The sequence below is a fragment of the Rhodnius prolixus genome, unplaced genomic scaffold, assembly GCF_049639745.1.
Source record: "Rhodnius prolixus isolate KJV_2025 unplaced genomic scaffold, Rpr scaffold_3, whole genome shotgun sequence".
Taxonomy (NCBI): domain Eukaryota; kingdom Metazoa; phylum Arthropoda; class Insecta; order Hemiptera; family Reduviidae; genus Rhodnius; species Rhodnius prolixus.
In genome coordinates this window covers 42,481,915-42,498,001 of record NW_027411603.1, presented here as the reverse complement: position 1 = coordinate 42,498,001, position 16,087 = coordinate 42,481,915, and the positions used below count along the sequence as shown (strand labels likewise).

The window sequence follows — 16,087 nt, the reverse complement described above, 5'->3', positions numbered from 1 at the left end:
AATACGACTACACGTATATTAGTGTTAACGTGTTTGATCGTTAGTATAGAGTAATTGTGAAATTTTTTATTAACGATGCCGTGTTCACGCCACATTTTCTCTTCTGTTATTAATACTAATGGTCAAAAACATTTATACTGATTTATTGTTCCTTCAAAGTGAGCCATAAATCAACATTTAACATTGATGTTCTCTCTGATGCCATTACTAATATTAAGGAAGTGATAAAAGATTTGTGCTTTTATTTCTCTGGGTGAAATTATGTAATTGTTTCAGACAAAGGAAACATTCCTTGTCTTGAGAACTGGAGAACTCATTGCGCATTTAGTGGCCAAATTTCGTTTCTTTTTTTCGTTGAAAACTTTCACAAATTCCTTTGTCTGAGGAACATTTCATTTGAATAATGGTGTATGTACTCAGGGAATCGATAAAACTAAAGCTTCAATGTGTCTGTGAATCATGTACCGGCTTTTTTGGATTCTAGCTTATTACCTTCTGTGCGGGTTCTGAAAAGTGGTCTTACTTCCTCCGCACAATGAATTGTCAATGCTCTCATCTATGTATCCAATTGAGAACCATTCATGATGACCTCAATATTCTTTTCCTGTCCGACGTAACCTCTATAATCGAGCTCTATAATTGGGAAGCAATTCACTAGTAATGAGTAGAAAAGCATCGAATAAATTGCTGTTCTGATTGGTTGTTTAGTTCGTTTACTGAAGCTATGCCTACCTAGCATTTTGATTGGCTATCTTATCATCTATATTTCTCTTCACCTATGATTTATACAACTAGATCTAGAATGTAGAGTTAGTTTTATTGATCTCTTAAAGCATTTGGCTCTTTTAATGGAGAATAATGTTTGTTATTTAGCTGGCGAAGTCTTTGTAATATTCGTACACAGTACATAGTTATTATGTTGCTATTTGGGTACATTGACTCACTATTATTCTGTGCAGTAGAAGTGAACTGTACTCTATTGTTTCCTGTGTTATTTTTGAAACCAGCACGAAAAATGAGCGGTTAGAAAAAACAAAAATTAATCGATTCAACCTTATTATTAACCAGAAATTAGTGTAAATACCATAAACCACTTTAAAAGTTTTCTCAAAAAAGTCTTTTAAGAAAGTAATTTTTGACAATGTAAATTCTAAAACTTGGTAGAACTTTTTTTAGAAAAAATTTTGATGAAAGCGTTAGTTAGGGACTTCATCTAAGTTTCTTTTTAGTGTTTTATACATCTGGTACGTAAACTTATATACTTATAACTTATATAACACGTGTCAGCGAGGATTTAATGAACTACTAAAATTACGTATTCAACATAAACATAATGCTTGCTTTATTAATTTAGACAGATCTGATACAAAATTAAAATTTGGGGATAAAGTAGACCAAACTCAATTATGGACTGAGATGGGTTGAGTCTAATACGTAGAAGAAGGTTTTGCCAATCATTGAGTATAGCTTCAAATAAAGTCCAAAACTAGAAGTAACTAAGGTGACCTTCTGAAATTGAAGTGCGAAAGAAAAGTTTTGAATATAATATAAGTTTTGAATTATTAAAAAGCTCCATAATGGAGTGAGATGCAATTAAATAGGGCCAACTCGTACTCGAGTATAATGATCGCATATGTTGTTACCTTCGTTAAATTCAAATAGTATTCGCTGGACTGGACATCTGTTAAGAATCATGGCTATTAGCGATGATGGAGTTCTAAAAACTTTTCTCAATGTACAAAGGCGGAGGATTGGGGTTGTGATATATATATTTCATTTAATAATAAAAGATTATTTTAAGAGAAGTAAAATAGGTGAAACTAGAACATATTAAAACGGTAACATTTATAATCTCAAGAAAAGAAACTAGAAATAGAAATGTCATGTATAATTTGATGCGTCGGATGGAAAATAAAATGGAAACCTTGATCTCTGGTGAGAAAGAGAAACGAGTTGATGTGCAATCTAGTTAAAGGATTTCATAAAGAATTTAAAAATATTGCGGTACATTTAGGTTGTTTTTTTATTATTATTAAATTGTTGTTTACCTTGATTTATTGTCGAGTTTTATCTAATTTAAACACGTCTGTTATTTTGTTTTCATTGAAAACGTTGGATTTAAAATTTTTGGTTTACTGTATTTTGGTTTATAAAACCTGTTTATTTTAATTAAAAGATGAACAAAAAAAAAATTAAAGTTTAGCTGGTAAACTTTTTTAGGCATTTATAGATATTGTAGAATTAGATCATTTGCAAAGTTTACCATTTGTTTGGATGTAATGTTACTTTTCACATTTAAGTAAAAGCCTTCACTTACTTCTCTTAACTTTTCCTTTCTTTTAAGTAAACTTGACTAATGCAATTATGCGTAGTTGTATAAGATAACTAGTAGAAAGTCACTGAAACCGCATAATTAACTTTCTCGTAATGAAGCTTTTTTTTTACTGGTTTGAATAGTGCATGTTGTGGCTTTTAAATTCGGGCAAAGTTAGAACAGTCCTCTTACCGTGATTAATCATAAAACTTATTTTTCCATCCATGTAACTCATTACCATGTAACTAAAACCTAAGGGATTTTACTTGCTCGTCTTTGAAGGACATTGTATATGGTATTTTTCGGACTCTAGGTTCACTACGGGCGTGTTTTTCAAGAAGTTTAGTGCACTATGTTTATATACACAATCTTTCTCTTACAAAGGAGGTTTTACTTTTAGTATTAAGCAAGTTTTCGTGCATATATAATTTAAGGTAAATTGAACTGAGTGATTCGGTGTCACTTTCCTTTGTTTAGTATCGTGCTTTCTTAGGTAACGAGACCTTATAACCCTAGTATTCTTATATTTTTAAGTTCTCTCGAAAATCCAAGGAAACCCCCGAATAGCAGTTTTCGATTACAGAAAATATGTACCTGTGAAAGGTAATCTATTTCAAATAGCTTCTCATGAATAACATAAGCACATTTAACAGAGAAACGAAAATATACTTTCAACACAATAATCATCTCTCTAGGTAAAACTAATCGTTAGGAAATTAAATCTTACGGTCCATTAAAAATAAATTAAATTCAGATAGTTATCTTTTTTTAGTTTTGATTGGAAGTTTTCTGATATAATGATGATATTTTCTTTTAATATTGTATTATATTATTTGTTTTCATTAGCTGATGTTTTGTAGAAATATTCCTGGCGAGAAATCTTAACAAAAAGCATACTTCTTCGCCTAGTTGGACACTACTGATGTTAAGGACTAATCACTTTTTCGCAAAATAACAAATTTGAAAACCAAATCAAATTTTTAAACAAAACGCAAAAAAAAAGCTGCAATAAGATGTCCAGTTTTTGTGAAATAGGTAAAACTAATTTTATAATAATAACATTCGATAATTAGGCAAATGTTTTGGCCGGTTATTATTAGGTTAATACCAGTTTATATTAATTACTTAATATAATGTAGTAATTACTTAATTACCTTATTTCAGTGAAAGTAAGGTATCGTCCTCCAAAAAAATATGAAACAAAAACGAAATTCCGTTTTAAAACTAGATTTTCCATTATATTGCAGCTAACGGCATCTTTTCTGTGTACATATATATTACAACATAACTATAATTTTAAATAACTTTAATTACAACTTTTTTTAATTGTAATAATATTCTTTTATGGTTGATAAAAATGAATGTAAATTAGTTGTTTAGCCGTTGTTTCAACCATTGTAGGTAAAAATTATTTGCTAACTCTTCTTAACCCTAAAATATACTTTTAACACTAAATATTCTTTTAAGAAGTTCTCATTCATATGGGTAATTTTTATTTTGCAGAGTTGTGAACGAACACGAATTTAGGTTCAGTTAAAATATACAGTTCCTCGGGCTAACTTCTTTAACTGCCTTGTCTTCAATGGATCATATGTACCGTGCTTAATTCAACCTTGAAGAACTTTCCAACTAATGTTTTCGTTGTTTCAACGATGAATGTAATGTTAGTATTTCACATTCCTCATTTTATGACCAAATTACATCATACTACTTCCCCTTAAACCAGCCTTCCTTTACCTTTGTTCATTAACAAGAAAGATTAATTTGGGACATGTACGCCATGTTAAAACATGGCAATAATACCAAATCTAAAATCCGTTTGCTCCCTCCCTCCAAAGTCATTAAAATCTCAAATTTGGTAGAGAGATTTCTTACTTGTTTTGCTTCTGATAATAATGTTTTTTAGTGAAACTAAACTAAAACAAATACGTCCATCATAGAATTATTACATGATTAGTTCTCTTACTATGTTGACAGAAGAATCAGAACTAGGATTCTTTCAGTTAGCAGTTGTATTATTCTTCGTTTTTGGTGACTTGATTCATTAATCCAAATGGAAAAAAGAGTAGTGCAAATTCAGTCATTACTTTTAGTGAACCTAGGGACTAGGTAAAATATGTTCCACAGCACTGAAGATAACCTAGTCCCTAGGTCGAAAGCTTTGCAAAAAATAAAAATAATAACTGAAATTGGCATTCTTCTTTCTTCCCTAATTATTATTATTTATTTTTGAGAAGGGAACACAGTATTATTTTAAGGGAGGGGAAAAAAATAGATACATCCTGTAACCGTTATTAGTAAGTTGTAAAGTAAATGGAACATTTACATTCTTACCAGTAATACAAGGTTGTGGAATATTTCTATGATATTTCCTAAACACTGATTCAATCATCTATCTGGACGCAATAAAATAATCACACTATTAGGTCATGATCATTTTATATAATGTGTTTTTATACCTATTTATTATTAAAACGGTAAATGGTATCGATTATTATTAAACTACGTTCCACTTTTTATTGTTCTTTCTATTCTTACATTCCTTATCGGACCTTAATACTTAATACACATCTGGAATGTGTAATTTGTACTTAATTAATTGTGTTTGTTTACAATTTTAAGGTAATAATTTTGAATTACCGATGTCATTTTTTGTTTTATAAAGCACCCTTTATTGCTCTAAAGTTGCGCAACTTTATAGGCTGAAATGCCTGTCGGTCACAAGAATATAAACAAGCGCAATCACCTGAGAAGAGAAACGCAAAGTACCTTTTCATAGCACTGTCAGTCTTTGGACAGTGTTCTCTTATTACATCAGTACTGTTATTATTTCAAGGTGATACATAGGCCAGTAGGTGGATAATGTAGTTTGGATTATTATTCGGCAATTGTAAAGACAGAAGTTCAGATTCTCAAGAAATAGAAAATTGAAACCGTGGTGGAGAAGACAAAACCGCTAAGTTTTTCTCCTGATTATGATTAACATCAATTCCAGTTTCTGGGATAAAATATAGCAGATGTCGGTGAAGACGAACAGAGAGGAAAGAGCCGGAAAATTGGAAGGCACTCTGGGAAAAAGGTAGAAGAGATCAATAGATGATTATTAATTTCTTTTGTTCACAGTCTCTTTAAAGAATTTTGAAAGAAATTCACTGCAGTTCTAGCCAGCACGGACTGGTTTGTTTCCAGTACTGTTTTTTTTTTAATTTATATTTTTTATATCATTTTTCTTTAGTAAAACGGACCATTATAATGGACATATCTTAACATTGCAGTGCGGCAACAAAACATTTACGAGTACAGTGTTTAGAAATAAATGAAAGTTGCGCTTGTGAGGGTTTCTTAATCCTAGTCAGGTTTTATGGATGCCAGTTACTATTTGCAGATCTTTCTCATTAACCCATTAAGCTACAAATAGAAGCACAACTCATTTGTTCCATTGTTTAAAGTTCTGTTTGAAAGTGAATGTTAAATGTGAAGCTATTTAAATATTTAACCCTACTTGCAGTTTCAATGGAATTAACAATATTAAATAAATAGTCGGTTCGAAAAAATAACAAGGAAGTATAAAGAAAGACTTTTAGGTATTGTTAGTTCTTCGAGCTAGACATTATCAATAATTGGTAGAAGGTAGAGTCTGGTTCCCAAACAATTTATACAAACCATACTAAACAACTATTAAGGATGGTGAGGGGAGGCGAATGTGTTTTTAGAATGAGGTTATGGCGTGCTTTCAAACTTAAAGGCAAAATCCAGTCGACCTGGTGGCTATACTTTATCTAGATTCAGAACTGGCACGACATCCATCGTGCGCATGCATTATTACTCAAGCCTAGCTTATTGAAAGGTACACACCCGGCCATTCAGCAGCTGCGGGCTGCTGTGCGACAGGAAATTGACAAGGCTAGATTTTCTTGTTTATGTAGAAATGATAATCATATGCTCTTTCAGGGCCAGCCAAAACAATCATGCTGTTGCATCATTTATTTTTAATTAGATTAATTATTTCCTATTACAGACTTTTAAACGTCAGTTATTAATTTGAAGTTATTACGTGAAGGACGAAAATTAATAAATATTACTTTCCAACAAGAATTATATTATCGAAAAAACAATTACAATACCTTGACTATTTCTGACAATAGTTTATTTTTAAAAACAATGTCAAAATCAATCATTTCACAACGATTTTTCCTCTTTTGGTTAAGATTATGAAACCTCCGTTACGTTCTATAATAAGAAGCTCATCCAGTTTGGTCGTACTGATAGTAAAACATGCCTAATCAGAGGAAACAGTCCTCTTTAGAATAAAACAAGCTTTTAGTTTTTGTTGGCACTTTTAAATTCAGAATATGTTACTTTTTCTTTAAATTCTGTTATTGTTTTTAGAGTGGCGAATGTTTCGCGTACCTCTGCTATCCTCCTGTATTCAATTTTTCTAAAATATATATATATATATGCAGGGTGAACCAGTAAGTATTGACCATAGGCCTACTGTGTGTAGTACATCTAAAGTGGAGTTCAATGACGTATTGGCCAACTTCACATTTTCCACCGTTCTTGAGTGACGTCACTTTAATTTTTTTTTTCTAAAATCATTACTTTTTTCCAATAAAAAGGTTATTACTCAGAAAGTTGTAGTCCGAATTCGATTCTGATGACACGGAAAATGATATACCGTTAGAAAGCCCATTAAACAAGAAAACTTCATTGAACAAGATTGTCTTTGAGGTGAGAGAGAGAGATGGAATAAAAATTAATAAATAAATCTGTTAGACAAAATATGTTTGCAGTTGAACTTTTAACATTTAGCTTTATTGCAGTTTAAGGCAATACATGTTTTTTAGAATGCACAATTCTCGATAATACTACTTATTATATAATAATGAATTTCTTTAACTCTACGCGATATTTCTTCCTGTATGTTTACGAGATGATATGATAGTTTGCTTAATAAATATAAATTAGCTTAAAATAAATTGAGTTACAATTTACATTATCATTTATCTATTAGCAATCAACATGTTTAAGCAAATTAACGTTTGATAATAATGCGTAACCAATCAAACTGTGAGGTTTTAATATTCCAGTATTATTGTTCGTTCTTTTCTCATTTTATTGTGGATAGATTTAAAAATTGTAAAAATAAAGAGTCATCTTTTTATAGAGATAGAATTCTTCATAAATATATTTTAAAAGCCATTAGAATTAATAAATAACCCGTCTGGATGACATTTCAACTCGAGGAGGTCATACCTAGTACCGTCACAACTTAATTATTTTCACTTATTACTTTTATAACTTGTATCATTTCTATAGATTTTTGTCTTAGCATTCAATTTGTCTTTTAACAAACTCCCAGGTAAACAAAATAATATAATACTTAATTGTTGATAATACCTTATGAATTATATAAACAAACTAACACGTCATAATGTTAAGAAATTAATGGTCCTTTTAAAAGAATTTTTATTCTAGGAACATTGGTGATAAGCATGGTGAATATACTCGTAGAAGTGCGTTTAGGGTGTGTCATTTTTAAAGAAAGTTTTTAAAAGGCTGATTCCTGCCACACAATTACTTGTCCTGTTTCACGATTTTATCTTTTATTGCAAATTCACATCTGGAAACCAACATTTGTTCTATTTGTAATACTAAGTGCATTGCCAGAAACAAGGGTACAAAAATAAATGTAGCAAATGAATTTGGAAATGTGAATTGCTTTGAAATAATTATAAATTTTTCTACTTAATAAATATTGAATTAGCTTATACCAAAATATAATGAACTAGAACTAATTCTGGAAAAAGAATGTTAGGGCCTAAATTACTAACTATCCGATGTTTAAGTTAAAAATTTAAAATAGAACTGGAGGTGTTCTAAAAACATGATTTCAGATTGAAATGGATGGGTAAAATAGATGCTATTTAAGAAATAATAAATATATTTTACCCGAAAAACATTGGAAAAAGTATTTAATTTTTGAGGTAATTAGTATTAGTATTCAAAGTTATTAGTAATACTCGTGTTGGTTTATGAGCATTTTAAATTTAAAGAACCTAATTTTAGATTGAACTTAATTCTTCGAATCAGAGAAAAATAAATTACAAATCCATGTCTATGAGTTCATCAGAAACATTCGATTATTCGTTATCATGGGCCTTCGCTGCTTTGTTGCTAGCACTATTTGTTTCAATGAAGATTTGAAACAAAAAAACTAAACCGTTCTAATTCAGAAAAGAGTGACACTTCTGACCGAAAGTGAACTTGCTAACTTTGTAAACCCTTACTATTGTGAATGTTGAAAATTCTCATAATATGATTACTACTTAGAAAAAAAAAACATTTTTTCGCAAAAAAATAAAAAAAGACTGAGGAGGCAGTAGATTCTGGTAGAAAGGCTCTACTTTAATGTAATTGATTATTATTTTAAAATGTTAAATGTGCAACATAAATTTTGATGGGTAACTATTTTCTAACTATTTTAACTTTTAAGTTAATTTGAGTTTCGCTTTTCTTTTTTTTTGCAGTGAATGACTTCACATCCTTTTGCAAGAAACGCTAATATTCCGTCCATTTTTCCGTCCTATTCCGAACAGTAACTCATGGAGGAAGAATCGAGCCAAGAAGACATCTCACAAAGATGAGGTGAGTAAAGTATTTCCACTTGAAATTTATGAGGAGTTATTTGGTGCAAATAAGGAATTTATTTTTTTAAAGTTTAAACTGTTACTCAGTTTATTTGACTAGTACATGATACTACGGGCTGAACATTAATTTTGTTACCCTTTCTACTTTTCCACGAAATAAAAAAGTCAATATACTCGAACAATTAGAAGATATCGGACTAAGACAGTTACTAAAAGTTCTTGACAAAGTTTTGAGCCTCACTGATAAGCAATTTCACTTCAAATTAAAGAAAAATAATAATAATAACAATTTTAACAAAGAATGGGGTCCATTGAAATAAGTATATTCTGTTTAGTTGTATGTGTCGGTGTATTACTTTTTCGCAATTTTCCCACAATTTACCTTGTCTACTGTTATCTAGTCGTTCTCACGAAATTGTTCAAACAACTATTGTTAGGGTTTTCTGGATATAATGTTTTCTGGAAATAATGTCCCACTACTTTCCAATTTTATTTATATTTTTTACAATTTTCTACTTTTCTGTTATTTCCATCTATATTTACCTGAGTGCTCAAGAGATGCATGATATTCAAATGTTTGGGATATCAAGTGAGTAAATTATTTATAGCTCGTTGACTTTATATAACTCAGCTTATACTCTTCAGATAGTCGAGAGTCAGTTCTGCTTGGAAACTATAGACTACTCCTTGGCTCTTGTCTTGTCTTCTGCCTCCTACTTTTTAATAAATGTGATTATATTTCAACAGAAATTGTAATTCAAACTAACTTATTCAACGCTGAGCATCGAGTTATTAGTTTTGGAAGTTCTTTTACTTTATCTGTCCCTTTTGTTAAATATTGAGTTTTCAATAGAGTTACTTAATTGTACAGATAGTCTCTTAAGTGCCAGAATGTAATTGAATATTTTGAAGGTATTTCCCATTTAATTCTGGTTCATCTTTATTGGCCAGATTCTTATTGGTAAAAATTCCTTTATCCATGAGAGACCTGTCGGGGAAATGCAGTTATAGGTTAATAATAAATTAGAAATGTGAATATACATATTTCGATTCCTCATACAATAAAAATGTTTGTTAGCAAATGGATCAATAAATACTAACATCCTTTTTCGTTACTTGTTCTTGCTTCCTAAGTAGTATTTCTGTTCTTATTTGCAGATATATTAAAATCAGGGAGCATAACCAGGGTGGAAAGAAGTTTACAGCATACGCAGTCGGACTGATCACGATTTTGTGCCTTATATCATTTTTTGTTAGTCAGAGTTTAGTAACTACGTTACCATCAGCTCCATTACTTGGCGTTGGTAGATCCATACAGGTAACGATAGCTTTTCTGTTTCAGTTTAGATATTTTTTTTTTTTATCATCAACTATTAACATTTCCATGTGTTTTGTCAAATTTATGATTATTTTATGACCAGAATTATTTATTTTGAAATACTTCATAACTCACATGCTCTCATTCCATAATCTGAATTTAAGGTGATTTTCCGACTGTTAAGACATTATGTTATATGTAATATGTTTCGTAATTTTTAGAGTCTTTCTGGAAGTGAAGCGGTAAGCGAACCAGCTAACGTAACAAGGGACATTGAAGATGTTTTGGAACAACAAAGAAAGATTATTGCTACCGAGCTTAAAAATTACCATTTCCCAGCCGGAAAGTTTAATATTTCCGCAAAGTAAGAAATCTAGTTTTTAAAAGAATAAAATGGATAATAATATTCTTACAACAGTATCATCTTCCTTACGTGGCTTCTTTAATAGCGTTGCTTTTTTAATCTCTTAAGATAAATATCACATATGACCAGTGAACTTATATAATAGTGTGTGGCATATTACATATAACAATGTATGCTTCTAAAAGACTAAGGGATGGTCCTATTTTACATTGATGAATTTTGATTTCTTTCAGAAATCTTAAAGATTTTGTACCTGAAAGTGGTGGTACACCAATTAGATCTATAATAATAGCAACTTGGCGTTCAGGATCAACATTTTTGGGAGATGTATTAAATAGTGTACCAGGAAATTATTATCATTATGAACCATTGCTCGACCACGGAATCGTCCAAGTTAGAGGACCTCCTCTTGCAAATACGGCACTTAGATATATCAATCAATTGCTCAACTGCAATTACACCGACATGGGTCAGTATTGTTTTTCAGTAATAGATTGTTAATATTTAAAATAAAGTTACTGTAAACATTATTTTTAATATAAGCAGACTCACTTTATAATAAAATTCATTTATTAATTTAAGCCAAATTAATTTTTCAGATAACTATCTGCTGTACGGACAAGACCATAATTGGCTGTTCACCCACAATACCAGACTGTGGGACAAGTGCCTATCTTATCCTCATCTCTGTTGGAATCCGCAGTTTTTAAGCAAATTTTGTTCGATTTTTCCATTCCAATCGATGAAATTAGTTCGTTTGAGACTCAATCTAATTGAAGCTTTACTTGAGGATCCGAAGTAAGGTTTTACTTACAGTAACTATTAATATTTAATTAATATTTTTAGTTTTTAATAATTAATTCCAAGAATGAATAAAGGTTCTCCTTATGTTGCTAATCTTTAGTACCTTGATTGATTCTTTTTATCTTCTCATGTGATAACGTTGAATTTCATTTTTCCTCTGTATAAAAAAAACTGTTATTACTTTTTTTTAAGTTTCATCTGAGTTCATTAGCGCCCATAGCTTTTTTAAGTGCACTGGACCGGCCTCTGGACTGTTTTCTCTCTTTACAGACAACATTGTCCATAACCGGAAAGCTGAAAGAAGCTCCTAGGAAGGGACAATCTTAGAGCGAGCAGCTGGATTCCAACCCGGTATCTCGGTATTCGCGTTGGAATCCAGTATCACTGACTACTGAGTTAATCCTCTACTCATTTTAATTATTATTATTATTAATGTTATAGATTGGGAATAAGAGTACTTTTAGTGGTTCGGGATCCACGAGGAACTATGCAATCGCGTAAACATAGAGATTGGTGTCCTGGTCAATCGGATTGTTGGGATCCAACACTTCTATGTGCTGATCTTACTTCAGACTATTCTGCAGCGATTCGTTTGCATAAGAAGTATCCCAATACATTCAGGTAATATTTATTATAAAAATCGTTTATTTATCCTACTTAATGGTGGAAGTGGGCTAATCACTTCTTAGAAATTTGGGCAACACCAAGGGCTCCTGTCCAGCTATAGTGTTAACCTGATTTTATGCTCTTTAATTATACCAAATAGGTGTATATATCACGCTATAGGGACGCCTACTTTCTATATACAGGCACTGACATTTTATGAAAAAATATTTTTTAGGATCGCTGAATTTGGCATTAATATATCTAAATGATTTTCAGAATCTTACCCTCACTAACGTTTTTGTTTTATTCACTTGTTCTTATACGAGAATCCGACTTCTGTTCACTTTTTGAAGAAGTAAAGAAGACATCGAATCCTTGTCTGCTGGGTTGAAGACTTACGAAGAACTCTCCCACTTTTAGTTTGTTTCCTTGCGAATAAAACCTTATTGAATCATTTGTCGTTGTAAATATTGTGATCTAAATGCGAATAATTATTGCGAATAGTTGCATTTTATGCTGATTGGTCTATAGTTCTATAATTAGCTGCCTTAATTTTGTATTTCCTTGTGTAATTTGTATTGCAAACTTACAGGTTTGTACAATTGGGAACTAATTTCAAATTCAATTTGAAAAGAGTACCACATATTCGAAAGCGAAGATCATTATTGCCAACTTATTTTTTTTTTTCCTATGCGTACTACCTACAGTTAGAGACTAACTAGGCCATCATTTTTGAGCTAAGAAAAATGGTTGCCAGAATCTATTACATTTGAGTTTTACATAATTTAAAATGTCATATCATGTAGTGTAATTACAAGTATAAACTATATTAATGGAACTCTAATGTAATAAATGGTGGCAACTAAGTTTCATAGGCCAGAAGGCTATGGTTTATATCCCTAGAGGAAAAAATTAAATAAAAAAGACTAATAATTTTTGTTTTGTAGGAATTTAAATCTGAAAATCACACGCACACAATGTAAAAAGTAAATGGTAGGCTCTTTTAAGTGCCAGAGGGGCAAAACTAATAAACGAAAGTAAAAAATATTATATAAAAAAAAGGTCATGTTTGAGAGATGATAGCCAACACCTGTTTAGTATCAGACAACCGGTACCTTGTTACTGATTTATTGGAATCGAGTTGACCAGCCAATACAGATCTGACTCTATTTATTTCCACTCTTAGTGTTTGATAGCGAAACTACTGTCCAAGAATGTGTTCCAGCCAAGTTTAATGTTTTACGTAAATACTCTTTTTTGTTTTACATAAATAGCTAATAAAAAAATGAAGATAATAAAGATTTATTTCTATTATTATTGTACACATTTTTTATCATTGTCAGCAGGTAAAGTTTTGTATTTAAACAGGACTGCTGAATCACGTAAAATATTTTGCTGTTAATGCTATATTATTATAAAATATTATTAATATTAAAATATTTCATGTAAGTAAACAAATGTTGAATTTTGTTTGTTTTTGTTTTAGGGCTGTTAGATACGAAGATATTTCGTTAAATCCGTATAAAGGCGCTGAAAGTCTTTTAAACTTTTTTGGAAGATATTATGGCCCAACTGTAAAGCGTTTTCTGGATACACATACAAAAATCAATGTGGGCGGTGTTTCCAGTACGTTTAGAAATTCCCGTGTTGCTCCGTTCCATTGGCGAAACGACCTATCACATTCAGAAGTATTATCAATCCAGAGGAAATGCCTAACTGCGATGTCTGTATGGGGATATGTAAAAGCACATAATGCTTCACATCAAAAGACTTTTAATCCCATTACAGGTAGTTTTAAGTTAGACTGACATCTAATAATTTTGGTAAAGCTTTAATTAATTATATGGGTAGGTGATAAAATAATTGATAATTTGTGTTTTTTTTGTTTTTAATTATTATTATAAATAGTCAGTTCAGATATGTTGTTACAATCATTTTTATTATATCCTTGCTAATTTCCAGAAATGGAATACTGCCGAAAAAGATATTTGATGATCTGGTAATATTTTCTTCAATGGAAATTTTCCTACGTAGTTTTTATTTATGTTTCTTTTTTATTTTTAAGATCAATTATTTCCTCAGTATTAGTAAGAAACAAATGGCTTAATTTGAGGTTTTTGTTTTTATACCTAATTTGCTCTAAATAATAGTAATCAGATGGTGTATCGGGTTTCCTTTGAGCTTATTACAAATGGTGTTGAAGGTCAATTTAAAAATATTGGATACCAACTTGGAGATCGCGGGTTCGAATCCAGCTGTTGGCCCTTAGATTTTCTCTTCCTAGGACTTCTTAGAGTTCACTGTCCAGAGGACAGCAGTAAAAAAAAACATTGGTCCTTTTAAGAATCTCTGATTATTTTGTTTCTGTTGACAATTACTAGCACTTCTGATTTACCTCTATAATCTGCTAGTGCCTTTGTTTAGAATATTTAATTGGGCGATTTATTTATTTTTTTAAAATAATCTTTCACTTTGTTTCCTCCGTAATATCTAGTTCGTGACTTTGAAGCCATTACTATTCTTTTCGATAAAGAAACATAATTGTTTCATAAATGTGATCGGGTTCTCCGATTATTATCAGGTTCTTATGGTCAAGGTGCTTTTGCCGTAATGTTTATGTAGCTCCAACGGGAGAAAACATCAAGAGCTATTCTTCTTTATAATAAATAAGCAAACCGTATTGATAAAATTATCTTGAACGAAAAAATGTGCAACCTATTCACATTCCCTCTAATATTACATTGGTGATTGATTATAAATATATCCTTTATATTACATATCTAATGGCACTTTAAAAGGAAGCTAAATTTTATCGCTCCCGTAGTGTAATTTAATAGGAAAAAAATTGAAAATAAAAGATACCGGCCTCAAACTAAGTTGAAGACAATCGTTAGAGCTTTAAGTAAAACCATTCAGTAAAATCTTACTTACGATCGATGGTTATGTAAATCTTACTAACTGTTTATTGAGGTCACTATAAGGGCATATATGCATTGAACTCTCATATATTTAGGGAGAGAGAACATTCCTACAAATTATGTTTGGTTCTTTGTTTTCAAAGGACCTCGAAATGTTTATTTTGGTATAAAATTCAATTGCTTAACTTTGGCCACGATACGGTCCGCGTAATACCATTAAGGAAAGATAACGAAGTATGGAAACTAATGTAATTAGGAGCTTGTCTGCTGATTGCTTTTATTAAGTAAATCTGTTTTAATTCTTTATTTGAACAAAATTTTAAATGGTTCTTTTAATGTTGACAATTTATTTTATTTCTTTGATTTTTTTCTACTTTGCTTCTCCTAAGTAGAACATACTAGAAGAACTATATTATTTAATTATAATCGATCATTGTACAATTTTGGAAACTTTGTAAATAAATTGAATGAGTGCTTTATGTAGATATGCTTATCTGGAAATATCTAGAATTTACAAAATATAATTAAAACTTTTTAATTAGGGCTTTAAAAACACAAATATTAAAATAAGTGCCTAATGGCTGAAGTTCACTCTGCCTTTCTATTTTCATTAGTAAAAATAACTGCCTTATTAAAGTATAACACAGCGATCAACATTTTTTATTTTTCTTTAACTTATGTATTGTTATAATCCTCTTTCAAGGATTAATTAATGTATAATTTATGTATATATTATATATACAAAATGTGTTTGTTGTAAATACTAATTGTTTGAGTATATTATAGTTCAAAGAGAAGAATGTTACATATCTTAATAACAGAAGAATTTTTTTAGAACTGAGAATTATCATTGATCATTAAGATGTTTTATATTCAATCATTTATCATTCTGCCATATTTTTTTTTGGATATAATTATATTTTTTTTACATACTTCTAATCTTTATTTTCTTTATGTCTTTAATCTTAAAACTTAAATAATTTCCAAAATTCAATTTCACTTAACTCTATTTTTATTCTGATCTTTTTCACAAACATATCGAGTATTGGCCTTTCTTCAAATAATACTAATAATAATAATAATAATTAATTAGAGATATTATTAAATTAAAAC

General features: G+C 30.4%; 1 protein-coding gene across 26 annotated transcripts in view; it reads left to right on the top strand.

The window, feature by feature from the left end:
* The window catches only part of LOC141452868 (carbohydrate sulfotransferase 1-like), a 42,785-nt gene extending 26,777 nt beyond the window's left edge, over positions 1-16,008 (top strand). For 17 of the 26 annotated variants that reach the window (XM_074125360.1, XM_074125353.1, XM_074125337.1 and 14 more), the window contains 7 exons: positions 8,845-8,962; positions 10,123-10,282; positions 10,504-10,646; positions 10,880-11,115; positions 11,246-11,444; positions 11,892-12,071; positions 13,543-16,008. In XM_074125360.1, the coding sequence (XP_073981461.1) occupies positions 8,958-8,962; positions 10,123-10,282; positions 10,504-10,646; positions 10,880-11,115; positions 11,246-11,444; positions 11,892-12,071; positions 13,543-13,864 (1,245 nt within the window). In that variant the 5' untranslated portion in view covers positions 8,845-8,957 and the 3' untranslated portion in view covers positions 13,865-16,008. Of the gene's footprint in view, positions 1-3,174; positions 3,350-3,817; positions 3,978-8,844; positions 8,963-10,122; positions 10,283-10,503; positions 10,647-10,879; positions 11,116-11,245; positions 11,445-11,891; positions 12,072-13,542 lie in introns of all 26 variants that reach the window. The other 9 variants (XM_074125357.1, XM_074125354.1, XM_074125356.1 and 6 more) reach the window with 5 other exon arrangements.
* Positions 16,009-16,087: the final 79 nt, after the last annotated feature.